The 27,681-nt window shown below is 39.8% G+C and overlaps 1 protein-coding gene across 1 annotated transcript in view; it reads left to right on the forward strand.

Moving 5' to 3' along the window:
• Nucleotides 1-27,681, forward strand: part of PRKAR2B (protein kinase cAMP-dependent type II regulatory subunit beta) — a gene marked incomplete at its 5' end in the record, with an annotated part of 112,896 nt that overhangs the window by 72,057 nt on the left and 13,158 nt on the right. Inside the window, 5 exons of the mRNA XM_079711345.1 lie at nucleotides 5,864-5,947; nucleotides 16,319-16,425; nucleotides 19,887-20,040; nucleotides 24,918-25,019; nucleotides 26,422-26,496. Coding sequence (XP_079567471.1) covers nucleotides 5,864-5,947; nucleotides 16,319-16,425; nucleotides 19,887-20,040; nucleotides 24,918-25,019; nucleotides 26,422-26,496 — 522 coding nt within the window. The remainder of the gene's footprint in view (nucleotides 1-5,863; nucleotides 5,948-16,318; nucleotides 16,426-19,886; nucleotides 20,041-24,917; nucleotides 25,020-26,421; nucleotides 26,497-27,681) is intronic.

The raw sequence follows: 27,681 nt of genomic DNA on the forward strand, positions 1-27,681 counted from the left end.
CTGTTAGCTACCATTTGGTCCACGTGATTGGTAAAGTGGTTTGGCTGGATCATTCCAACTAATTTCTAACAGTCTTGTTGGGGAGGCTATACCAGTTAAAATTCATTTGGCTGTGGGAAAGAAACAATCACATTTAGATAAAATACAAAAGAAAACATTGGGGGATTATTGGACATATGCTTGGAAATCTTGTAGAATTCCTGAAAGTGTTAAAATAAACCCTAGGCTGTGGCTAGCAGGCAGGAGCCAGCCCCCTCTGGGGTCCTTCCACAGCATTCGTGCAGCACCTAAGAGTATCGACATTGAAAGGGACTCAGCTGCCCGTCACTCTTATTGTGTCTCTCTCAGTTCAAAATCCCAGCTTCCCTGTGGAGAGTTTCTCACATACTTGATTTTGGCTGGGGGACCCCACTTATAAATGAGGGCATCCTGCAAGCCCACTCTTGGGCATATACCCAGAGAAAACTCTTAATTCAAAAAGACACATGCACCCTTATGTTCATAGCAGCACTATTTACGACAGCCAAGATGTGGAAGCCACCTAAATGTCCACTGACAAAGGAATGGATAAAGAAGATGTGGTACATATATGCAAGGGAATATTACTCAGCCATAAAAAAGAATGAAATAATGGCATTTGCAGCAACATGGATGGACCTAGAGATTATTCTATTAAGTCAAGTAAGTCAGACAGAGAGAGACAAGTATCATATGATATCACTTATATGTGGAATCTAAAAAAATGATGTAAGTGAACTTACTTACAAAACAGAAATAGACTCACAGACATAGAAGCAAACTTAGGGTTACCAAATGGGAAGAACAGGGGGTGGGTTGGAGATAAATTAGGAGTTTGGGATTAACATATACACACTACTATCTATATATAAAATAGATAACCAACAAGAACCTACTGTATAGCACAGGGAGCTATATTCAATATCCTGTAATAACCTATAATGGAAAAGAATCTGAAAACGAATATATATATGTATATATAACTGAATCGCTTTGCTGTATACCCGAAACTAACATAACATTGTAAATTAACCATACTTACATTTTTTTTTAATGCTTAAATTTTAAAAAAATGTTTAAAAAAATAAATGAGGGCAGTTCCTAGAGAAGGAGGCATCTTTGTGGGTTGGGCATTCACCCTGAATTGTCCCTGTAACACCCTTCAATGTTACTTTAATTTTTAAAATTAATTTATTAATGATATATTAATCATTATAATGAAGTGTCTTGGGTTCTCCATTAAGTTGACTCTTCTCTACTAAAAACTAATTTTTTTTACATATTAAAATATTTTAAAATAAAATATTAAACATTTTATAAATATTAAATATTAAAATATTTTAATATTTTTTGTCTTAGATACTATTAAGGCACATGTACCATAGCCCTTGGAAATGATTATTACAGATTTCAAAATTTAATTGGCTCTAAACCGATACTGGAAAATGTCTGTAAGGAAAACATGAAGTGTATTTTGATAAACTAACATTTCATTTGGACATTTAGTCTTATTTCAGAGACCCTATTTATATTATCAAATCCCAAAATCTCAGAGTAGTATAAATAGATATTTATTCTTTGATATGTATTCAAAGAAAATTCAAACACTTAAGACTGATTTTGGAAAACAACAAATTAGATTTTGGTTGGAATACCTTTAACAAATGAAAATGTAAGGGCTATATACATCTAGCATGTAGAAACTGGCAGAGAAGAGCTGGTAAATTGAAGAGTGGAGCATTTCTTTCTTCTGTTATTCCCTGAAGTGTTTTGGGAGTGCCTCCTGCATATCTGGCCAGGTGCTGGGTATACAGTGGTGAGCACGATGGAGTTCTTGCCATCTTGGAGCTTAGAGTCTTAATAGCAGAAGCCGACCACAAGCTAGTAGATTAACAGTCACAAAATATGAAGTGCTAAAAGGACAGTGTAACAGGGTGTAGGAATTAAAACCAAACCAAACCCCCCAGATCAACAGCGTCCCTAATGAAATGGAATAGTTGGAGAAGGGCTCCTTGAAGTGAGACCAGAGGATGTACGTGGAGAGTGTCTTGCCGAAAGCCCAGGAGTGCATTTTGGGTTGACCCAAGCCCATCAGAGTGGGAGGAGTCGGAGGCTCTTAATAAAGGCAGGTGTGGCTGAGGCTGAGTGGCTGAGGTGAGGGTGGAGGAGTGGGGATTAATTCTCTGTGAATGTGATGGACTCCATTGAGGTTTTAATCTGGAGAATGTGGTGTTCTGATTTAAAGTTTTAAAAGATTACTTTCAGCTCTATGTGGAGAATAGATTGGACAGGTATGAGAATAGATTGGACAGGTATGAAAATATCTTGTACAGACTTCCCTTGCTTAACAAAATTGATGCACGGTGTTTCCTTTAAAGAAAACATGTAAGTCAGTGTTACTTATTGTTTTTCTAGTTTTTTTTTAATTGAAAGACAACAGAGGTTATGGCAGGAGTTGACAGACTTTTCCTGTAAAGCTTTTTTTGGGGGGAATTTTACTATTTTCAGAGAGTAAATACTTTAGGCTCTGGGGGCCATGCTGTTTCTGTCACAACTATTCAGCTCTGCTGTTATAGCAGGAAAACAGACATAGACAACACATAAATGAATGGCTGTGGCTGTGACCCCTGAAAACTTTATTTCTGGACATTTGAATTTGAATTTCATATAATTTTCATGTGTCAGGAAATATTCTTTTGATTTTTTCCCCCAATCATTAAAAAATGTAAAATCATTCTTAGCATAGGGGTCATGCAAAAAGAAATTTGGCCTTCAGGCCATGGTCTGCTGACCCTGGTTTCTAGTATGAACTCTGTGGCCAGCCTACAGCCGGGGTGAATCCCAGCTCTACAGCTTCTGAACTGTGTGACATGGAAGAAGTTACCTGGGCCAGTTAATTTTCTTACTTTTTTTCTCTTGAGAGATCACACAGTATTTGTCTTTCTCTGTCTGACTCATTTCACTTAGCATTCACCTGCTTCATGGGGTCTCTTACTAGGATAAAGCTAGTAATAAAGCCCTTAAAAAAATTTTAAAGCCCTTAAAACAGTGCTCGGCACATAGTAAGTGCTACATCAGTATTTGTTTAACCCATAAGATTTTTATCCTGAAATCAGAAATAAATTTTAATAAAAAACAAAATGGCCTCTACTATAATAAAAATCACATTCGGGTACATTGCCGAGGCCTTAGTTATCCAGATGCAGAGCTTGTATGTCGGATCACACCAAACCCAACAGAAGGAAATGAGTCTGTAGAAGTAGGAGAGCGTCTTCTGAGCAGTTGGTACAGGGCAGGGGAGCCAGAGCTTCAAAGATTCACCCGATTTCTGACTCTTTGCTTTCCAGGACACAGAGCAGGATTTTCATGGCCGGGGGTGGAGGCTATGATAGATAACGGACTCTGGGCACTGAGGAGTGATGGCAAGGAGACGGAAGAAAGGAAAAAGGGAAACAGAGAGGAGAGCGGTAGGCAGTAGTAGGGGTGGCAGGACGGAGAAGCAAGATTGGGACATAAGAATTCATAAGAAGAGAAGTAGCTGGAGAGAGAAAGAAGAGGGAAAAGGTGGGTTTTTTAAAATTTTTTACTGACGTATAGTTGATTTACAACGTTTCAGGTGTACAGCAAAGTGATTCAATTATATATATAACTTTTTCAGATTCTTTTCCATCATATATATGTATATATTTTTTACATCTTTATTGGAGTATAATTGCTTTACAATGGTGTGTTAGTTTCTGCGGTATAACAAAGTGAATCAGCTATACGTATACATATATCCCCACATCCCCTCCCTCTTGCGTCTCCCTCCCACCCTCCCTATCCCACCCCTCTAGGTGGTCGCAAAGCAAAAGGTGGGGTTTTGTGCGAGGTGTTAATACAAAGTGAATGGGTCAGGAGAGAAAGACTTAAATTGATGACAAGGGTAAAGCAGGTACAAGCTGGTGTTAAAATGATTTTAAAAGACAGTTTAAGTGATACAAACATTTAACACTGCACCAAGTGGGCAGTCTCCATTCCCAAGGGTCCAGAGAGCTGCAAAATGGGGTGGAGGGTAGGAAGCTTTTATAGGGTAAAGAGTAAGGAACAAGGAAGGAAGCATAGAGCCCAGATTTGGCTTGGCTTTTGGGGATTGGCTGACTGGATATACTGTGTTTCTGGCAGAGCAGGGCATTTATAGGGACACGAGAGTTATCTAAGCTTTGGTTTGCTGACGTGGCACCCCGGGCAGAGGTGGCTCCATCTTGGGCCTAGGAAGTCATTTCAACATCATCAGTGGCACATTATCCCCAACCTTTTCTCTCTGAGGATAGAGCTGCTCAGCAGGCAAACATTTATGATTGCTTCAGTTCGAAGTTCCAGATGGCTTTTGTGAAGTGAGAAATAACTTTTTGTTTTATTGTGTTAGCCTTCCTTATTTGAAGTAGGCACGTGCGAATTTTGGTTGGCATGATTTAGTTCATATCCAAATTTTTAAAGTTTTTTGTATAGCAGTGAGTTCTTAGGCAGGAGGATCTGCTTTTTCTGGGTCCACGTGCCATGGTAGAATCTAGGTTGAGGTGAATATTGATTAGATAGGAAACAAAAGTTTGCATATCCCTTACCCTCAGAGGAAAAACTTCAGCAACGTCCTCTCTCACTGGCTAATAGTATGTAGCAGTATAGTGTGTATACCGCTTTTTTGTGTGTGTATAGTATATAAGCAGTACACACATAAATAGTACACATATACTGTACATTTCCTCAGTTGTTCTTGGGCCTCTGATTTTTAGCCATCTGAGATAGCTTTGAAATGCTGATTTTAATTTCGTGTTGTGAGTTTTGATGTATTCATGGGCACAGAGCTCACCACTGCCCGGTCCTGGTTGCTGTGATGGTGGGGCTCCTGCTCTTCAGCATCTCTTCCAGTCACTCTGTGTGAACATTAGAATAGGAAAAGGTGGCGGCGTATGGGTCTCCAGGAGACCAACTCGATGTCTTCTCTTTTTAGGACCATCTCTTGCCTCGCAGACTCATCTTATAGTTACACAGTTCGCAGAAGAATGGGCCTTCGGGGCCAAGTCCGTGAGCCTTCTGCTGGTCAGAAGGGACTCAGGAGGTTTGGCCGGCCGCACTTACAGAAGGTGTTCTTTTGGCTTTTACCCTTGGGAATGAAAGTTTCTGAGCAAATAGTACACTGGTTTTCTTTGAACTCGTTCTCAGATGAGCGCACCAGGACTGTTAGATTCATTCTCCCTCAAATCCATAGTCTCCTTGGTGTGACAGTGCGTGATTGCTTGCTCTCTGTGGAAAATCAGTCTCCGTGGGCGTAGTTATTTTATATACATTGTGCCTAAAAATGTATTTAACATCTAATGCAATATACAGGTAAGAATTTACTCACTTCTAGAGACTTTATCAAGTTTTGAAGGAAAGAGCTACATCCTGAAAGATTATTAAATTCAATGGTAAAGAGTATGAAACAGTATTAAAGAGTATTAAGCAGAATAAAGGCAGTCTGTAGATTTTCAACATAGCTGTGACAACATGTTGTCCTTTTGTATGTTCCCGCTGGCTGGAGCCTTGATGTCTTTAGTGATTAGCCAATGCAGACCCTCACAGAATGAACTTGCTCACCTGGGGGAAGCACTCCTTTGAAAAACTTTCAAGTAGTGTATTGATGAATGTACACCACCTCCCTGAGACAAACTGTATGACTTTCCCCTATTTAGCAGGCTGGTAGTTAATGTCTAGTCACTAAAGTGAACCTCAGCACTAACCGTTCTTCCTTCTAATATCCTGCTAGGAAATTTTATCCCTTATGAGCAAGGTGAGTAGACTAACTGTTAATTTGGTGTCCTTTTAGATTATACATCCAAAAACTGACGATCAAAGAAATCGATTGCAAGAAGCTTGCAAAGACATCCTGCTGTTTAAGAACCTGGATCCGGTAAGATAAAATCTCAGTAGTAGCAACGTTTTTTTTTTTCAGTGTCCGTGTGGAGAACCGTGCAGGATCTTGGATATTTCACCCTCTTTACAAGCTAACGTCACCCAGGGCGATGTAAAGGCCCCACTGCAGATGTGTGCACAGGAAGTGGGTTGTGTTCTAGGAGCTGGGGAGGTCACCGCTGTCATAGCAAGGAGTGAGCGCCTGTTTGTCGGCGGAAGGCTTCTCATCCCTCAAGGTTCCTTGCTGCAAACACAGCCCTGAGAAGTGGCCCAGGTGAAGAGAGGTTAAGACTTTGCGTTCTTCGCCCACTCAACAGGAACACGTAGGGATGTGCAGGGCCCGTGGGGGAATGCCTCTTTCACCAGTCAGTAATAGTCATTATTTTAATGTATGACTTTCATATTATACATATTTTTAAAGGAAAGTTTTACTTGGCTTTAAAGGTAGAGGGATTTTTTTTTTCTTTGTAAAGATTTTGAAATCTCTAGTCTTTGGTTTGGGGTGTATTTCTGGAGTGACCGTACTGTTCAGACTTTGCCCTTCACCCTGACCTAAATGCTCTGATTCCTTCATCATGGATTCTGCTTATTCACTGCTATATGGTCCTTTGGGAAAGAGCCCCTGCTGCCATGTTCCCCATGTGAAACCTGAGTCAACTTTGGTAACTTACCTCGATTCCTTTTTCGGTCAAACTCAACATCTTAATAGTTTTCGGATTGATGCCCTAGAGAAGAGCGCATTAATCAAGACCCACTCTTTTAAGATGAGGTCTTTTGAAAAAGGCCATTTTTATAAAGAGGAAAGTACTGCTTTATACAGTGTCTTCTATGCTGGGTCATATTATACCCTGAAATTATTTTTAAAAGCTCTTTTGTTTCTAATACCATTTATGTTAATGTTATGTCCTCCAGGATCACAGATTATATTGTGTGACTTTGGAGATTTTATTTTAGGGCCACATAATACAAGTTTTGTCCACTTTGATCCACATCCTCTAGAGTTATCACCAAGTCTGCAAAACTAGGAGCTCTAAAGAAAGGGTTGCTGGTGGTTCTCTCTCATAATGGAAGAATAAGAAATGGGATTAAGATAGAAAATTTAGGAATTTCGTTTATGAATGGAAAATCTTCCTGGTAGTATTAAATAGTAGAATAAGTGACTAAAAGGAACTTGTGAAATTTTGATGGGCTTCCAAGTAATCTCAGATTTCATTTATCTAGAATGATAATGATTCTGTGAAATAAAGGACATGAAACTATGATCTCTAATGATCTCCCACCAGAATGAGACCAAATAATTATTAGTGGAAAGATACAACTTTATGTGTCTGTATAAGATGATAATTTTGCTATTGGAACTAAACTAAGTATTTAATTCTTTTGCTTCAGATACACACAGAAGACAGCTATGAAATTAATGCTTAGTTTTATCCTTAGGGGTAGGCTTCAGCCAAGAAGGTTCTCTATTTTCAGGCCAGAGCTTTGCGTGGGAGAATTTCAGGGTCACCAAAAACAGTGCTTCTCAAGCTTTAATATGCCTATATATCATCAGAGGATCTTGTTAAAAATGCAGATTCCGGTTGAGTAGATCGGTAGTGGAGCCTGAGAGTCTGCATTTCTCACAAGGTCCCAGGTGATGGCAACGCTGTCAGCCCACAACCATACTTTGAGTAGGAAGGACCAGAGCCCCCTGTGAAAATGTTCGAGGTCAGTATTTTGGTACTACCATATGTTATTTTGTTTGCATGCTTCCCTATTCAATTCAACCAGTATTTTAATGCTTCAGCAGTGACCGAACAGTGATCTTGTGGAGTCAAACACTAAGTGATGAACAGGCATGAGTGAAATCACTGCCAGTTATAATTTCCTGGCATGCTGCCTATTCTATTCCATCCTCTAAATTAAATTGATTTTTCTTGCCATTTCAACTTTAACTCTTTTAAAGCATTGTGAAAATTTTGGTTGCATTTAAAATAATTTAAAAAAAACTTTTTCTGGTATATTCTGGCAGGGAGCATCTTTAATTAAAATGGTTATTTTTATAAACATAGGCATTTTTTAAGCCTTTTTTTTTAGATTTTGCTGCTCTGATGAAGGTCTTCAATATATATATTTTAAAGGTCACAGTTCATAGGGACAAAAAAGAAAAAGCCCGTTGATGAAATTACCAAGTTCATAAGTTATCATTATTGAATGTTTTATAGGGAGGAAGTAAATATATTTACATAGCTGTTTCCAAAAGATCTTTTTTTGAATTTGAGCTCATACCATCTTGATTTATTTCCCTACTATCTTAAATCCTTCTATGAATGATACAGAATATAAATAAGTAACAATTAACTCTTCTCAGCAAATAACCACCTGGAATAAGAAATTTATCCCCAAACATAACAGATTGAAAATTTTAAGTTAAGTTCATATTTTAAGCAGCTTTCTAGTTTTTTATCATATACATTTTTTGTCATAACCCAAATGCATTTAAATTGAATTATATATTCCACTTACATAATCTGCCTATCATATAGCAGCTCCTTTCAGGTCAATTCCTTGACCAACCACTGTGTTCCAGGGCCTGTATGAAGGCATAGGATGCCACAAAAATACTTAGACATGGTTCTTGTGCTCTTGGAACTTATCATTTAGTGAGGGATTCAAATACACATACAAAGCAATTTGGTAAAGCATGATAAATGCTGTAATACGGTCAGGGTGCTATGAGAGGATGAGGGTCTCTCAGCCCCACGTGAGGATCCAGGAAGCTGGAGAGGCCACCTGAGACGAGCCTCAGAAAATGAGTCGGAAATCGCCAGTTGAACGAAAAGCACAGAGCGTGTTAACGCTGGAGTCTAAAGTGGAAGACATCCAGTGGTGGGGCTCAGATGTGCGCGCCATGTCAGGGAGGAGCACTGTAGCAGTGGACACACACTATAGGCAGTAGCATTTTAAGCAGAGAAAGTAACAGTCAGGTGTGTCTGAGGTCACTGTGGTGGCAGGGTAGGGCGTGGAGTTAAAGGCGAGAGACGGATAGGTCAGGAACAAAGGAAAGGAGCTCAGTGAGGAGACCGCACCGCCCTCCGTGCCAGGAAGTGGATCCAGGAAAGAGCCATACTGCGGTCCAGGGAGAAGAAACGCGCCCAACTAAGGAGGAGGGGGGAAGGGATGGTTTCATAAAATACTCAGGACGAGCAGAAGTTGGTACCTGCTGACTGAATGAATGGAGACCTGACAGGAATAGTCTCGGGTGACCCCCAGTGTCTGGCAGCGGAGGTGGTACCTTTTCCTGAAATGGAAAAACTTGGAAGGAGGCAGGGGAAGCCGTAATTACTAACCAGCAAGAAGAACAGTCTTGGCTTTGCATCCACTGTCTCACTTGACTTTCCTAAAGGCGTTGTTTAGCTTGAAAATCTAGCACCTCCTAGACCTCAGAACAGTTTTCCTTGGAGTTCTGTATATCAATACATTGAGCACAGCATTTATAATTATTAACCTCTTTGAAGATATTCTTTTCATGAATATTTTAATGCTCGACTCAGTAGGCCATTTTTCTTCTGAAATATTTCTAATTTTAGGCAAACTGAAATAATCTTCTTATGCTATATGATAGGCTCTTTCATTAATGGAGAGTAAATTGTTATTTTTTAAGGGAGTCAAAGCCCTTTTACCGAGCTCAGTCTCTAATTTACATTCTGTAGGCGAATAACATGTGGATTTCCTACAGTAGCTGTCAGTCACTGAGATAAGCCTCTGCATATTAAATATTTCCTGTGTTCTTTTCACTCTGTGCATAATTATGGGGAAATTACATTTTGATTGACTAGAACAGACACCTGTCACATAGAGAAGTTCTAAAAGAAATAGATGTTCTGTATTTTATCAGGGATTACTTTTTCATTTATCCATGTACAAAGTCTTAAGCTTGATAATGTTTTAAAATGCAGCTAATTCCAAGATAAGAAAAAAAAATTACTATAGCGCTATATTTCATCTTTTTCTCCACTTGACATTCAGGGCTAGAGCTAGCTAATCAATAAAGCTGATAGTCCCCCTCCATCTACTCTAAATGAGTTGAAATATAAATAATAAGCAAAATAAAATATTAGTAAACCGTGTAATCAAACTTCCTAATTTTGATAGGCGACCGTATGTTGCCTGGGTTGATCAACTCCCAATTAGCGCCACATCGAGAAGGCACTCTCTTACCGCCCCCCCCACTGGCTTCATCTTCAGCCCTGGCTGCTGTTTCACACATAGGGGCTAGAGCTCACATGGGGACCCAGAGAGGGGATGAAAGCCACATCCTGCAAACCCATCACCATCTTTCTTCTCAAAGTTTTTCTTACCCACATAAAGATGTAATGTTATATTCTCTGTTTAAATGGAGAGTTTGGTTTTTTAATTAATTAAAACATTTAAATCAGTATGCTAGAATTTACAAAAATTCAAAAGGAACAAAAGAGTAGTCAGTGAAAGGAGATCTCCCGTCCATCCCTGTCTCCCAGCAATCCAGTTTCTCAGGAGCCAAGTTCTTTTAGCACTATCATGCATATTTTTCTAGGGTCACTCTATGTATATACAAGTATATTCTTTTTAAAATTTTGGTGGCAGCAAACTCTACACGTAGAGTTCTTGCCCAGTTCTTTTTTTTTTTCTAACAGTTTATCTGTATGTATAGAGTTTTCATATTCTTTCTTAAAATTATTTTTATCAGTATTTATTTTTATAAAAGTTTAAATTGGTCACATTTATGTTTTATAAAGCTAAACCATGAAAACACATTGTGTGTTGCTGTTGTCTAATGTATTAACATTGTATATACAAGAAGAGGCACCCCAAATAATATTGAAAAAGAAGAACAAAGTTGAAGGTCTCACACTAGCCAATGTCAAAACTTTTACCTCAAAGCTGCAGTAATCAAAACAGTGTGTTACTGGCATAGGGATAGACATACAGAACAATGGAATAGTGTTGAGAGCCGAGAAACAAACCCATACATCTGTGGCCATTTGATTTCAACAAAAATGCCAAGATCATTCACTGGGGAAAGAATAGTCTTTTCAATAAATGGTGCTGGGACAACTGGGTATCCATACACAAAAGAACAAGGTTGGACTCCTACTTCACACCAAGTACAAGAATTAACTCAAGGGCTTCCCTGGTGGCGCAGTGGTTGAGAGTCCTCCTGCCGATGCAGGGGACACGGGTTCATGCCCCGGTCTGGGAAGATCCCACATGCCGCAGAGCAGCTGGGCCTGTGAGCCATAGCCGCTGAGCCTGAACGTCCGGAGCCTGTGCTCCACAACGGGAGAGGCCACAACAGTGAGAGGCCCGCGTATCGCAAAAAAAAAAAAAAAAAAGAATTAACTCAAAATGGATCAAAGACCTAAATGTAAGCTGTAAAACTATAAAACTCTTAGAAGAGCTTTATAGAAGGGCCTCGTATTCAGAATATAGAAAGAACACTTAGAACTCAACCACAAAAGGACAGACAACCCAACTTTAAAATGTGCAGAGTTCTTAAATAATAGACATTTCTCTAGAGAAGATATACAGATAACCAATAAGCACATGAAAAGATTCTCAGCATGGTTAGTCACTAGGGAAATACAAGTCAGAACCACAGTGAAATACCACTTCACCCCCACTAGGATGGGTATCGTTTTTTTAAAAAGGAAAATAACAGGTGCTGGCAAGGATGTGGAGAAATCGGAACCTGGAAATACCACTTCACCCCCACTAGGATGGGTATCGTTTTTTTAAAAAGGAAAATAACAGGTGCTGGCAAGGATGTGGAGAAATCGGAACCTGGTACGTCGCTGGTGGTAAAGTAAAATGGTCCAGGCACTGTGGAAAACAGCTTGGCCGTTTCTCAAAACGTTAAACATAGAATTACCATATGACTCAGCAATTTCACTCCCAGGTATAGATCTAAAAGAATTGAAACAGGTGTGCCAATAAATACTTGTATATGAATGTTCATAGTCGCACTATTCACAATAGCCAAAAGGCGGAAAGAACCCAAGTGTCCATCGACAGGTGAATGGGTAAGTAAATTGTGGTGTGTGTTCGTATATATATATAGTGGAATATTATTCATCCGTAAAAAGGAATGAAGTACGATATATGCTATAACATAGATGAACCTTGAAAACATTATAATGAATGAAGTAAGCCAGACACAAAAGATCACATATTGTGTGATTCTATTATGTGAAATATCCAGAATAGGTAAATCCATAGAGACAGAAAACATATTGGTGGCTGCCAGGGCCTAGAGGGAGGGGAGAATGGGGGATGGCTGCTTAATGGGTGCACGGTTTCCTTCTGCGGAAATGTTTTGAAAGTAGGTACAGGTGGTGGTTGCACAACTTTGTGGCCACTAGTCCACTTTAAAATGGTTAATTTTATGTGACATGAAATTTTACTTCCTAAAAAATGTATATATAATCCATCCGAACATGTTGATTTACTTTAGTTTTAATATTTAATGGTTAGAACACACTTTAAGGATGAGTTTGGGATTCACATATACGCAGTACTATATATAAAATAAATAATCAACAAGGACCTACTATATAGGACAGGGAACTATATTCAATATCTTGTAATTACCTATAAGGGGAAAAAATCTGAAATGTATGTGTATAGCTGTATCACTTTGCTGTACACCTGAAACTAACACAGCATTGTAAATCAACTATACTTCAATTCTGAAAAATGGTTTAAAAAAATCAACTGTTTACAGAATCGATCACTGAAGCACCTCCTCAAAACCCCTGGCTTGGGCTTCCCTGGTGGCGCAGTGGTTGAGAGTCCACCTGCCGATGCAGGGGACACGGGTTCGTGCCCCGGTCCAGGAAAATCCCACATGCTGTGGAGCGGCTGGGCCCGTGAGCCATGGCTGCTGAGCCTGCGCGTCCGGAGCCTGTGCTCCGCAACGGGAGAGGCCACAACAGTGAGAGGCCCGCGTACCGCAAAAAAAAAAAAAAATCCCTGGCTTCCAGAAAACAGTTTGAAAACCACTGAGCCCTTTTGACAGCATGTGGAAGGTGGGGAGCCTGTCTTGACAGGAACAGGGAGCCCATCTCTTTGCCCTGTCACTGCTAGACAGCTGTCCTTCTTAGGCAGGTCTTTACATTGTTCCAAAATCTCCAGAAACTTCCACCCAGCAGTCCCAGTCCTGGCCTCTGGAATCACCGACATCATCATTGTGGCTGCAGATAGCATGTGTTCGCTGAAGTTCCTCCTACAGCAGGGTTTCAGATTTCCTGATTGCCCTTCTTTGAGTGTTCTCATGCTTGTCAGCAACTCCAGTAAAAGATAGGGGTCCTAAAATCCATACTTTTTTTATAGCAGCATAGCTTTCCAGTGCATGGATGTATCAGACTTACTTATCCAGAGCCCTGTAGATAAACTTGAGTTTTCAGTTCTTTGCTATTACAATGCACATTTTGCAGTGAAAAATGTCCAGGCACATGTCATTTCACAAATGTGTTATAGAATAACTTCCTAGACAAGGAATAGTGAGGTGACGGGTAGCGCGTTTGAAATGATACCGACTGTTGACAGCGCGCCCTCTGAGACCCGTTCCCATCAGCCGTCTGCGGGAGGAACCCTCCTTCCCACAACATCTCCACCAGTGTGTTAGTCTAACACTTTTATCTTTCTGAATCTGGCAGGTGAAAAAGGGTATCTCCTTTCAATTTTGATTTGCATTCCTCTTTATTTTGGAAGAAGTTGAACATCTTTTTGTGTTTTTAAGAGCTCCTTCCCCCTTTTCTGGAAGCTTTGCAGGTCAGGTCTGTATCTTTGATGTTCTAAAACCACACTGTCGTGTGGGTGTGGAGGTTCTGGTCCTTGATTGTGCCGGGCCCTTGAGTGAGCCCTTTCCGTATGAAAACTTACATCCTGTGGTTCTGGAAAATTCATCCCATATTTCTTTGATTATTTTCTCCCCTTTGTTATCTCTAATATCACTTTGTCTGGAACTTCTGTCTTTTCATCTGTCGACTTTCTTTGAAGTTTTTATTTTAATTTACCTTCTTAGTTCTTTTACAAGAAAATTCTGTAATGGGAGGTACATGTTACACATTTGTCAAAACGCACCAAGTGTACAGCACCGCACCAAGGGTGAACCCAGATGTCAGCTGCGGACTTTGTGTGATAATGATGGCAGTGTAGGTTCATCGCTCGTAATAAATGTACTTTCTGGTGGGGATGCTGACAGTAAGGGAGAGGCTGGGTGGAGGCAGGGGGTTTATGAGAACTCTTTATGCTTTTTGCTCCATTGTGCTGTGAACCTAAAACTGCTGTCAAAAATAAAATATTTAAAAGGAAGAAAAAATGTTGGTAATCATGTTTTCAGTTTTCAACTTACCCATTTTTCTCTGGCTCTTTTTCTAAATATCCTGTTTTTCATCTCATGGATATAACATTGTCTTGAACATCTCTGGGTATACAAAGTAGAACTTTCTGAAAGCTCATCACTGTTCTTGAATTTTCTAGCTCATTTGGTGTTATACTGCTGTTTATCTTAGTCTTGTAGGCTACCAGAGGGGCCACGGAAAGCTGAAGTGGAGCCCTGAATAAGTATGGCAGGGCTGTCCACCAGTGTCCTGCTGGTTGAGTGACAGGGGGCCAGCTGTTAACATGGGGAAACCCCTCATCCCAGCAAGTGAAGGTCCTTGTTCCAGGGCACCAATCTTCACAGTAGCTGTTCTAGTTCTCTCTTATAAATTTATTTAGTTTCTCCCAAGAACCTGACTCTGATCTTTTGTCTGGGAAGAATTGGGGTTAATATTTGGTTGCCAGGTGTTCAGTGTTCAGGGTTGAGGCATTTGGAAGGAAGGTATCAACTGATCATGGAGGATTTTGAATCGGTCTACCTGTTTCAGCTGTCTCTCAGTCCCGTTCTGACCGGACCAGGTGTTTCCGTCTGGAGCCTCTGGAGCTCTGATAGGTGGTCAGTCCCTCCACACTGCAGGCCCACCTGCCCTTCTCTGGGCTGCATGCCCTCTCTGCCCCCATTTAACTTCCCTTTGCTCTAGAAATCTCTCCTCCAGTTTCCCCTTCCCATTCTTATGGTTGTGGAGTTGTACATAGTCTCTATGAAATGTTAATGGTGTCTCAAAAAGAAGAGAATCACACGTGGTCTGTTCGTGCTCTGATCCAGAATATTTTGTTTCTTCAACCTGTGTTTTCCACTTGCATCTTTTTCCCCCTCTCATCTGTCTTCAGCTCCTTAATTTGTTTATAATAGTAATTGATTTTGGCCTGGGAGTGACTTGAAGCCTTCTTATGACTTCTGACTTTTCTGTTACTGTGCCCCATACTGTTTCTCCATATCCATTTGTTTTTAACTATTCAAAGGTTTTTGAATTGTTCCTGTATTTGTTCTGAGGAAAGATTTCTTTTGCCTCCTAGTTGATTCTCACTAGCCAAGGTTTATCCTTAAGCGTTGACAAGCACACTTCAGCAGAATAAAAATTTTTAAATAGCTGTTGACTGATAGGTTTGATGTTTCTGGCTTCAGTTTTAATAAATCTGTCCTAGGGAGGTATATGGTTGCTTCTTGAAGAGAACCTTAGTGACAAAAGATAGTGATGGGATATTGGCTACAATCTTTTTTGGTTTTGCTTTTGTTGGTTTGGTTTCTATTTTGTTTTTAGTGCTAAACCAAGAAGGATTGGAGTCAGGATTTAAATTCACTAAATATTTAGGTAATCTCTATATAAATTCTAGTGATGACTAAAATAGGGAAGTTTTTTAAAAGTTTAGGTATCTTTAAAAGACATTTCCAGTAGTTCTTTATTAACTTGATCATTTTAGTTGCTAAGGTTATATTTCACAAGGTATATATGATGGCTTGGTGGTTAATTTTTCATATTAAAGTGGTAATAGTTGCAAATATTCTGAAATAGACTAATAATTACTTTTATTCAGGTACTGAATATGAGAGTAAATATATAATCATCTGGTTTGTATGTGGTGAGGAGGACTATTCTGTGTATTTTTTTTTTTTTTTTGCGGTACGCGGGCCTCTCACTGTTGTGGCCTCTCCCGTTGCGGAGCACAGGCTCCGGACGCGCAGGCTCAGCAGCCATGGCTCACGGGCCCAGCCGCTCCGCGGCATGTGGGATCTCGCCAGACCAGGGCACGAACTTGTGTCCCCTGCATCGGCAGGCGGACTCTCAACCACTGCGCCACCAGGGAAGCCCTCTGTGTATTTTTTTTGACAAGACTTAATGGCAGTGATGATATTTCCATTTCTTTGAGCTTGTTGACAGAAGTATAAGCTAATTATGGTTCTTTAAATATAAAGCTAAACATGTTCTAGATAAACCAAGATTGTCTTTTCTTTTTTGAAAAATAGGAGCAGATGTCTCAAGTATTAGATGCCATGTTTGAAAAATTGGTCAAAGAAGGGGAACATGTAATTGATCAAGGTGATGATGGCGACAACTTTTATGTAATTGATAGGTAAGTTTTGTGTAACTTCACTGCTGAAAGGTAATGAACCTTTTGTGGAAATCTCAGTGGCTATTATAACGCCTGACAGATTAATGTATGATAATTGCTATTGCCTCTTTACCCTTATTCCTGTGTAACTGGCCCTACACACCTACAGTAAACCCATGCAGTGAAACCATGCTACATCATGGAAAGAGGCATAGTGTGTGGAAGACTGGTGACTTTTGGTTAATCTAGAAATCCATCATTTACTGGGAGCCTCCTCATTTGTTAACTTCTAACTGAGAGGTAGTGATGCCTGTTCCAGAGTTAGAGATGGCTGTTACTCTGAGAATAGCAGCATAATACAACATCTGGGATATTGAGTCTGTATAACTCAATCTGTTATTATGTTTTCTAAAAAGTTTCTTCTGTTATTACTTAATGAAGTAAAACATGCTAATGGTTTAAAAGATTCAGATATTTCAGAGGGGCCTAAGGTGAAAAGTTAGTCTCTCTTCCTACTGCTTTAGCATCATCTAATCAGCAGAGGGAGTAGTTTGCATGTCTTTCCAGAAATTGTTTATGCATTATTATGTCTGTCTATTAAAAACTCTGTAGAGAAGTTATTTAAGTGAGAAGGCCCGCGTTTATATTGAAAATCTAATTTCAGAAAATTTAAGTTGTGCTTGACTTCATCAAAGAGCAGTGTGCTTTTCAGATGCAGAGAACAAACGTGTGGACACCAAGGGGGGACAGCGGGGTGGCTGGGGGGGATGAAATGGGAGATTGGGATTGACATGTACACACTGATGTGTATAAAATAGATAACTAATAAGAGCCTGCTGTATCAAAAAGTAAAATTAAAATCAGCTCTAAAAAATTAAAATAAAATTAAAATTAAAAAAAAAAAAAGAACAGTGTGCCTTTAGCAATACTTAGGTAACAGCCCTAAGGTGTAAAAGGTGCGCAGCCTGGACCGAGTCTTCATTTCTGTGCTTCTGTAACATGGTGATGAGGTGTTGATGAGACGTTTGGATTCCCCAGGCACCCCACCACCACCAACGCCTGCCCTGTTTGCATGGAACACATCATCTCCCAGCCTGATTTGTCAGATTACATTTGCTTCTCTGGGCCAAGTTGTGTTCTACTCAGAGGCTCCGCAGAAAATCACACCCCCCGCCCCCGTCTGCTTAGCCCTTATTCCCTGATCTGGGCTCTGTGGGTGGTACCTTTCATGCGTCAGTAGCACATGCTCTCTGAGTCCCTCAGTCCCTCACCCCTAAGTCCGTGGTGACCCAGGAGAGCTGCACTAGCCAGGGCTGGGGCTGGACTCGATGATTTTAGAATTGTCCCACATGTAAATTAAAGTCATGATTCTGGTACCATTAACAGCTTTCATCAACGAAACACCTCAGAAATTCACTCAGCTGTTTAATCGTATAGAATTGTAGGGGTCTATGCGAACCCCAAAGGTAGTACAGGAATAATTTTCTTTTAGTAGGTATTTTGACTATAAAAATGCCCTACATTTGTATATAGCACCTTCCCTTTTCAGTTAGATCCTCGTCACCCTTGCGACAGGTGACAACTTTCAGGCCCACAGAAGTGATGCGAGTCGACGAAGTTCACCCAGATGATGAGTGTGGAGCCGACCCAGCGTCTGGGTCTCTTGGCCACTGTGTGTGCTCTTTTCATGACTCTGCCCTGCCCAGGGCTTCCCGTTCTCAGGGGAGAAATCTATATGAAAATGCAGCACACGGTATTTTAGCAGATTTTTAGACGGATACGATTTCAACTGGACCAGTAGCTCACTATACTTCTCGTCAACCCATTTGTTGTCTATTTTATCCTATTCAAAAGTAGAAAACATAGGAAACAGTTTTAGTGCAAACGTGTAAAGAGTATAAATAGAGAAATTAATCTATACTTGAAAAATAACTATTCATGAAACAAATTCCAGAGGGTATCCGTGAAACAGCCATTCTAGCCATGAATTATATTAAAAGCCAGTTATTCTTATTCATGAATATCTTTTGTCTCTAATATCTTATGTGTTTGCTTTTGTGGTATCTTTACCATTCGTAATCCTTTCTTAATCTTAAAAGCACTCCCTGTTTTGTCTTTGCTAGAGTTTAGCCAACAGAATAAAGCCAAAGAATTTCTCCCATCTGCCCTCACAGGTGTTTCAGCAAGCCTTGAAACCGTGTTCTCTGATAAGATACAGTACATGGAAAAACAGTTCTCCACAAGAAGAATGCAGTTTCCAGAAATATAGGATCTGGATAATATGCAGCACAGTGACTGTTTTACTTGCCTAGAAAAAGAAACCCAATTAAAAGATAAGCACAGAAAGACTATAAAAAGACCAGGATCACATATTTAGCCTGAATTTCTGCCACTTTTAGATTGTGGGGTCGGTCTAACATGAAGGGCCAGATTGTATAAAGAGCCACAGAGTAAATTTTGCAGGCTTTCTGGGCCATGAGGTCTATGTTGCAGCTGCTCAACTCTGCTGTCATAGCACAAGTCAGCTACAGAGAATGCAGAAACTGCCGGTGTGTTTCTCTTTCCAATAAAACTTGATTTACAGAAGCAGGCAGCCAGTCTTGGGCCTCAGCTTGCCGACCCCTCCTGTAGATTATAAAGGACCCTGTAAGTACTGTACAGCAGTTCCTGACCAGATTGTTAGAGCTATATTCTTTTTAAAAATTATTTTCTTCTGATCTCAAAAGTAATACGTATTCGTTTTAGAACAAAAACTCTTTAATTACATAGTGAATGTCTCTAGAATCCTCCACAGTTCTTATACTCAGAGATGACTGCAGTCAGCAGATTCACACGCATTCCTTCAGATGGTTGTCTTTGCATATTGCATTTGGTTGCAGTCTTAGTTATATTTTTATCATTTATTTCAATACCTTAAATATTTGTTGTTTAGTCTCATTTGCCCCAGACGATGAGACAGCAGACACATGGGTGGGCCTTACCCTCGTCCCGTGGATGGACTTTTCTTCCTGCTTGTCTGGAACTGGTGGTGTCTTTTTCACATATTGATGCCCTTTTATTCCTTGTTGTCATTAGAGGGGAAAGGAAACTAAGAGCCCATCCTCAGCTGTCACCCTTGGGTGTGTCCTACGTCTCAGGGAGGACCCCTGTTGCCTTACTGTGCCTGTGGAAGGCTCCCAGTGCACCCAGCCAGCTCCTTCCTGCTTCTCCCCGATGTAAAGACCTCTTCAAGGATGTAGAAGAAGCTGGGGGCAGTGGCGGATCTGGGAGGAAACTGAATGGCTGGGCCAGGGCACTCTTCACCCTTCTAGACATTTAAAATTTTAACTGGGTGAATGTGTTACGATGTCCCAGCAATAAGACTAAGCAATAAATGATTTTTTTAAAAAAAGAATGAGGTTGTATTTCCCAGGGCTCATGTTTTATCGTGATGAGATTTTACTTGAATTACTTTTACGTCTTCTTTTTCACATGTGCAACAGAGGAACATTTGATATCTACGTGAAATGTGATGGTGTTGGAAGGTGTGTTGGCAACTATGACAATCGTGGGAGTTTTGGCGAACTGGCCTTAATGTACAATACGCCCAGAGCAGCTACAATCACTGCTACCTCTCCCGGTGCTCTGTGGGGCTTGGTGAGTGAAGTATTTATTTGACCTGAATGTCATTTGTAAAAATCATTATGACAGAAGCCAGGTGGCTACAGTATTTTAGTTCTAATAGGTAGATTTATTTGGGATCATCATCAGTCATCAGGGAATTTATTAAGCAACTACTAGATGCTGAACTATTGGACACTAGGACTGTGCTGAGTTAAATCTTCATGTTCCTTTCCCAAATTGAGTCAGGAGTTTAACCTACTGGCCATGGGAAAGACACTCAGATCCAAAATATTCCTCTTTTACCCACTCTTAAAAACCAACCAGCCACACAAACAAAGGCTTCAGTGCTGTTTTTCCAGATAGCTATCTGTGGTAAATATTATCATCTGTGGTTCTCAGAGTACAGGCCCCTGACCTGTAGCATCTCTATCACCTGGGAACTTGCTAGAAATGCAAATTGATGCCCCACTTACTGATTCAGGCCCGTTGACTCAGAAACTCTGGCAATGGGGCCCAGCAGTCTGTCTTTGAGCAAGCCCACTGGGTGATTCTCATGCATGCTTGAGAAACCACTGTAAACTGAGTCTCTCCGTGCTGTATAAATTGATTGGTAACAACTTTGCATTGCCAAGCAGCTGTGTGGAGAAAAAATACTTGGTGCCTGTGCTTCTCACGTGGATGCACATCAGAATTTCTTGGAGGTATTAAAAAAAAAATTCTCTTACCTAGACCCTACCACAGACAAATCAGACTCTCAGGGTGGGGACTCTCTGACCTGGGCTTTTAAACAAAATTTCTTAATGGTGCTGTTTCTACAAGACTTAAAAGTTGGTTTAAAGACATTTGGGGGACTTCCGTGGCAGTCCAGTGGCCAAGACTCCATGCTCCCAGTGCAGGGGGCCCGGGTTCAATCCCTGGTTAGGGAAACAGATGCTGCATGCCACAACTAAGAGTTCGTGTGCTGCAACTAAAGACCCCCGCACGCCGCAACTAAAGATCCCACATGCTGCAACGAAGATCCCATGTGCCGCAACTAAGACCCGGCACAGCCAAGTAAATAAATATTAAAAAAACAAAAACATTTGGGTTGTGGGGGAGGGAGATTCTTTTCATAGATGATCTTAGGATGCAGAGTAGCCGACCCAAGGCAAGCTGATTCTGGACTGTGTTTAATCTGCTGCTTAGGGATCACCTGGGAATCCAGTTAAAATGTAGATTCAGATTCACTGGGTCTGGGATGAGGCCTGTGATTCTGCATTTCTCACCAGCTCCCAGGAGACACCAGTGGCTGCCGGTGCCCAGAACACCCTTTAAACAGCCCTGGTTTAAAGGGAGTGTTGACAATACTTGTATTTCCTTTTAAAATTGTTGAAAACATCCCATCCTATAGTTTTGACATGCGTTTACTCGGTTATTTCTCTCAAATCCTTTTGTGGAAGGAGAGGAGGCTGAAGTAACAGGAAGTTTGCTAACAATCTCCTTCCCAAGGACGGTAGCTTCAGAGAAGTTACACATTATTCAGTCACCACTCAGCCTTTGACTCCGACGCGGAGCCAACTGATAAAAATAGCTCTTGATCAGAGAAACAAGACATATTGTGCATTTCTTCTTATTAGACCCTGGCAGTTGCTGTTTACTTATTTAAAATGTGATGAGTCACTTTTTAAGTGGTGGAAGCAAAATTGGAATTGTTTCAGGTGGAAGGGAGTTGAAGTGTCTTAAGGGTTATCAAAGATTTGAATACCCAAAGCCAGCAAAATAAATACTCCAAACCCGAGCGGACTTGGCCCCTAGGAAGCATTTGCCTGCCCTCACAGCCGCGGGTCTCTCTCTCTTTCATTAAGGAAGGTATCATTTAAAGTTTAATCATCCTGATAGGGTTGCCAGCCAGGGTCAGACTGTCACATGGTAAGGAAGCCTTCTCCCTGCAGGTCCTTGGAACAAGGTCACACACTTAGCGGGTTGGCCCTTTGAATACTAATAGTTCTCAGCCCTGGAAGGAACCTTAAGCTAGGGACAAAGGCCCAGCATTTCCCAGTGTGTGTGATACTTATGTTCTCAGGTAGGATTAAGCATTTTCAGAGATTTTTTTTTACTAATCTGTACATGTTTCAAGCTTTATGAAAGTGGGCAGTTTGTGATGATCACCTTGGGGATGTGCATAAGTGCAGTAAGTGTTTTTAAAAAATTATAATAATTAACATAATCAATTAATACTTCAAACCTGCTTTCTTAGCAGCTCGCCTAACTAGCCCCCTTTCAGCAAAAGCTGAGTAGAAAAGAGGTTTTGCTTTTAAGACCAACAGATTGGAGCTCTGCCACATAAGTGCAGGTGTAAAGATAAGCAGATCTCAAGAGAAAATTCCTTTGTAGAATAGTCTAACTTTGTAAATAAGACTAGGTCACTGTTAACCTTGGGGAATTAACTGATCTACAAGACCATGCTGGTGATTCAGAGGGGCAATGATTGATTGAAATGACTAGGATGAAAACATTTGAAATGGGACTTTGTGGATTTTATTTATATGTCACAGTGGGTGTGAAGAGGTGGGCCACTAATATAAAATTTTTCCTGAGATGTGTAGCTCATTACGGTTAATTTCTAAATTGCTAACCTATTTCTAGTCTTCTCTGTTTTGCAGTAAACTCTGTTCATAAAATGGTGTTGCATCTGGTTCCCAGACCTGATTATATATCAGAATCACTCGGGGAGCTTTTACGAAATACAGATTATTATAGAGTCCTATATGCAGAGATTTTGAGTCATTAAAGTCTGGGATGTTAGAATAAACCTTTTTTTAAAAAACACAACAGCTGATTTTGATGCAGAACCGGACTTGGAAATTATTTCAATATTTTTACTAATTATCTTGAAAATTTTTCTCTTTTTAAAAAAATGATTAAGAGTACAACAAGTCCAAATTACAGCCCTTATAAAATTGTAGTAAGCTAAATTGGAGAACAGGATGTTTAATTTCCTAGAGACTTACATCCTCACTGGCATTTTTCTCCATCATATCAGTTCATTTAAATTCAGCCCTAATATGTTGGCATAGTAATTTATTAATTAAAAAACATATCCCAATTAATTTTATTTTATATTAAGATGGTATAGTTATCAGTGTATGCCGAAGTAACATAATTCTAGGGGCTCTTAACTGAGAACTAAAATAATGTTTTGTAGGAATTTTTAAAATATAAAATTTGTAGGCAAACCATTTTTGAGCCATCACCTTTAAAGTTTTCTCTAGTTCCTTAATTCAGTGTGGTATCTTTGAGGTTAAGTAGTATAAACATAGGAACATTTTAGAATGATGAGCATGATAAACGCTGGAATCAGAGTCTACTCAAGAAAGTTATAGTTTTTTTTTGTTTGTTTGTTTTGCGGTACGCGGGCCTCTCACTGCTGTGGCCTCTCCCATTGCGGAGCACAGGCTCCGGACGTGCAGGCTCAGCGGCCATGGCTCACGGGCCCAGCCGCTCCGTGGCATGTGGGATCTTCCCGGACCGGGGCACGAACCGGTGTCCCCTGCGTCGGCAGGGGGACTCTCAACCACTGCGCCACCAGGGAAGCCCAAGAAAGTTGTAGTTTTTCTGTGCACCTTTTAAAAGGTGACAGAAACCCTAGAGTCAATAATTTTTCAACATCTCTTACATTGTACTTTCATGATTTAAAACCATTTTCTAATACTGGTTTTCATGTATTTTTTACCGCAACCCACAAGAAACACATTAGGAAATGTCACCACCAGTGCATGTGTGTGTGTGCCTTTGTGTATAACTGAAATAAATATATAACTCAACACTTTACTAAAAGGGATGCACACTCAGATTTCCTATTCTGTTTTTTTGTTTTTGTTTTTGTTTTTAATAAAAATGCTGGTCATGGGTGAAGAGAGTCAAAAGGTACAAACTTCCAGTTATAAATACATCCTGGGGATGTAATGTACAGCAGGGTGACTACAGTTAATAATACTGTATTGTATATTTGAAAGTTGCTACGTGAGTATATCTTAAAAGTTTTCATCATAAGAAAAAAAATTCTGTAACTATGTATGGTGACAGATATTAACTAGACGTATTGTGGTGATCATTTCACAATATGTACAAATGTTGAATCATTATGTTGTATGCCTGAAACTAATATAATGTCATATGCCAGTTATAACCTAAAAACAATGCTAGTCATGTCCCACCGAATTGTAATACTCCAAGGCTGTTATCTTCAGCAAAAGAACTCAGTGCTAGTTTGAACTCATAGAAACTGAGTAGAATGGTGGTTGCCAGGGCCGGGGGTGGGGGGTGCAGTTATAAAACGAATAAGTTCTGAGGATCCAGTGTACAAATGATGATTATAGTTAACAATATTGTGTTATATACTTGAAAGCTGCTAAGAGAGTACATCTTAAATGTTGTCACCACAAAAAAGAAGTGATAATTATGTGAGGTGGTAGGGGTGTTAACTAACCCTACTGTGGTAATCATTTGACAGTATATATCAAATCAACATGTTGTGTACCTTAAACTTCCACAATATTCTGTAGGTCAATTGTATCTCAAAAAGCTGGGGGTGGAAAACGAACAAGGAGCTGGTATATTTTTTAAATGGTGCGACAGCGCCACCTAGTGGGTGTATCCCGCCAGTTACATGTTGGTCAGATCTCTGTTCTGAATAAAAAGTAAACTGTTGCTTTCTTTAAAAAACATGAATATGGTTCTATATTTATGCTTAAAGAAATAAAAATCTGAAATGAGTCATATTAGAAGTGTAGTAATGTTAATTTTCTATTTCAAAATCTTCAATTATTGTTTGTTCCTTACAGGGAATAAAATGAAACTATTTCTTCAAACTTTCTTTCTCCATAAAGTCTACCTTTTAACTATCTTTGTATTTGATATTCTGCCTTTAGGACAGGGTAACCTTCAGGAGGATAATTGTAAAAAATAATGCCAAAAAGAGAAAAATGTATGAAAGCTTTATTGAGTCACTGCCATTCCTTAAATCTTTGGAAGTAAGTATATGTTTGTGCTTTTATTTTATTTTGCTTTAAAAGATTCTGTTTTGTTAGGAATGCTTAGTTCTGTAGAAGGTTTCTTTGAACAATCATCTATCCATATTTTCATTTGAAAAGATTACAGTGTTTTTATAGCTTAGTATCTCTTTTACTGCCTGTAACTGCATTTGTTTTGTCGTTTACAAGTAATAGACCCCTAGGAGCATCTATAGCAGATTTATATGTGGTCTCTATCTAAAAGCAGACTTAAACTAATCACATAAATGTAGGCAAGAGCCTTTATAGGAAGAGGTTATCTAAATACAGAATGTCCTCACTGGCCTCTCCTTCTTTATTCCTTTCCTCCTAAAATTGACAGTCTAAGGTCTCTCTTTCTTTTTTCAGGCTACACTTATTCACATGGTGAACTTGGCAAGTCCCCTGGCTTTAAATGTCTATTATGGCGATGCTTCTTAAAATTGACATCACCGGGCAAGGCCCTGCCCTTGAACACTAGGCTCATTTATCTAACTGCATCTTTAACATTTCTTCTGCGATGTCTAAAAGACATCTCAGACCTAACACGTCCCAAACCTCCTTCCCTCTCTTCCCCACCTTAGCAATAGCAATGCCATCCTTCTAGCATCCCAGCCAGAATCCTTGGGGTTGATGGACCAGTCTGATAACATGTCTCTTTGTTGGCTTGTCAGTATCCACCGAGTAGCAATTCGGGCCACATTTCAGAATGCATATTGGGCAGCTGATCTTCTCTAGCCACAGATCTCTTTAAATAAAAATAGGTCAGGGGTTGGAAATTCAAATGCCTTGAGAGCCAGGTACATAAAGAGAAGAAACGGTAAACTTGAAAACATGTGCTCCATCTAAAGAAACAGCTGCTAGTCCACCAGGGTTTATTTTTGCTGCATGGAAATAAGGGCTGAGTGTTGCTGAATGCCCTGATTTTTCAAGAGAAGCTGGAAATGTAAGTTTTTATGAAAAAATTGTTTAAAATGCTGGCAGTTAATTAATATAACACACACATGCACACACACACAAACCCACACACTTGCTCAATTTATTTGGCCTATAGGCTACCATTTTTAAACCCCTGAACTAGTTATGACTACCTGATTAGTCTGTTTAGTATCGTTGTCCCTATGTTTCCACGGGGATTGGTTCCAGGACCGCCCCGGTGTATACCAAAACCTGCGGATGCTCAAATCCCTCACGCTGGGCCCTCCTTAGCCCCCAGGTTCCACATTTGTGCATACAGAGGGCCAACTGTATATTTATTGAAAAAAATCTGCATATAAGTGGACCTGCACGGTTCAAACCCATTTGTATTATCAAATACAACTGTATTTGTATTATTAAATACAAATACAGTATTATCAAGTGTATTATCTTTTTTCCTTTATAGGTTTCTGAGCGCCTGAAAGTGGTAGATGTGATAGGCACCAAAGTATACAACGATGGAGAACAAATCATTGCTCAGGTATAATACTCTGTATGGAATTCAGTTTGGGGATATTTTCCAAAAGACTCTTACACACTGTAAGTCCTGATAAAATTTTCATGTGTGTCTACAATTAGTAGGTAGTGATGGGTTAAATGAATATTCTATCAAATGACCTGTTAAAAATGGTTTAATTTACAGCCATCAGGCTATTTGAGTATTTTTATTTTTGTAACTAACTCTTAATGAATATGTATTAAATCATTAAATGGATTTTTGCATAATTTTATATTTGTACCTGACATGAAGGTCACATGTATAAAGAATGTCATTTATAAGAGGAAAACAAATGGTAATCACTCCATGAGATTTATTAATAGGGACCCAGAAGGTTCATTGGAAGATGTAGAATTTTGCACAATCGGTTCATTGGCAAAACTTCCTGAGGCTGCTTCCTGATGAAATAAACCAAGAAGGGAACATGCTGCACCATGTACTGTACTGGCTTACAGGCACTACAGGCACTAAGGGGGCCAGCATGCTCTTTAACCCCTAATGCTTTTCTAAGATCCCATTGGAACCAGAAGCAGTACATACGTATCTTGGTTAGAACAGACCTACCAAGAAGTAGGATTTATGAAGACAGTTAAAGTTTACACATAAAGCATACCAAAGATAGTGCCTTATTTCCTAGTTACAGTTTTGAAGCATTGATTGCATGATTTAAACAGATTTTTAACAAATTCTGTAATTTTTGTATCACAATATTACACTGTATTGTAATCTTTATCTGAAATATCGTCTCTTTCGATATATGTGAAACAAGATTCAAGGTGTGTGAGGCTGAGAAAAGAGTAATTATTTTATTTTATTATTATTATTTTTTAACATCTTTATTGGAATATAATTGCTTTACAATGGTGTGTTAGTTTCTGCTTTATTACACAGTGAATCAGCTATACATATACATATATCCCCATATCTCTTCCCTCTTGTGTCTCCCTCCCAGTCTCCCTATCCCAACCCTCTAGGTGGTCACAAAGCACCGAGTGATCTCCCTGTGCTATGCAGCTGCTTCCCACTAGCTATCTGCTTTACATTTCGTAGTGTGTATATGTTCATGCTACTCTCTCACTTCGTCCCAGCTTACCCTTCCCCCTCCCTGTGTCCTCAAGTCCATTCTCTATGTCTGCCTCTTTATTCCTGTCCTGCCCCTAGGTTCCT

Source organism: Hyperoodon ampullatus (assembly GCF_949752795.1).
Source record: "Hyperoodon ampullatus genome assembly, chromosome: 9".
NCBI classification, from domain to species: Eukaryota; Metazoa; Chordata; class Mammalia; order Artiodactyla; family Ziphiidae; genus Hyperoodon; species Hyperoodon ampullatus.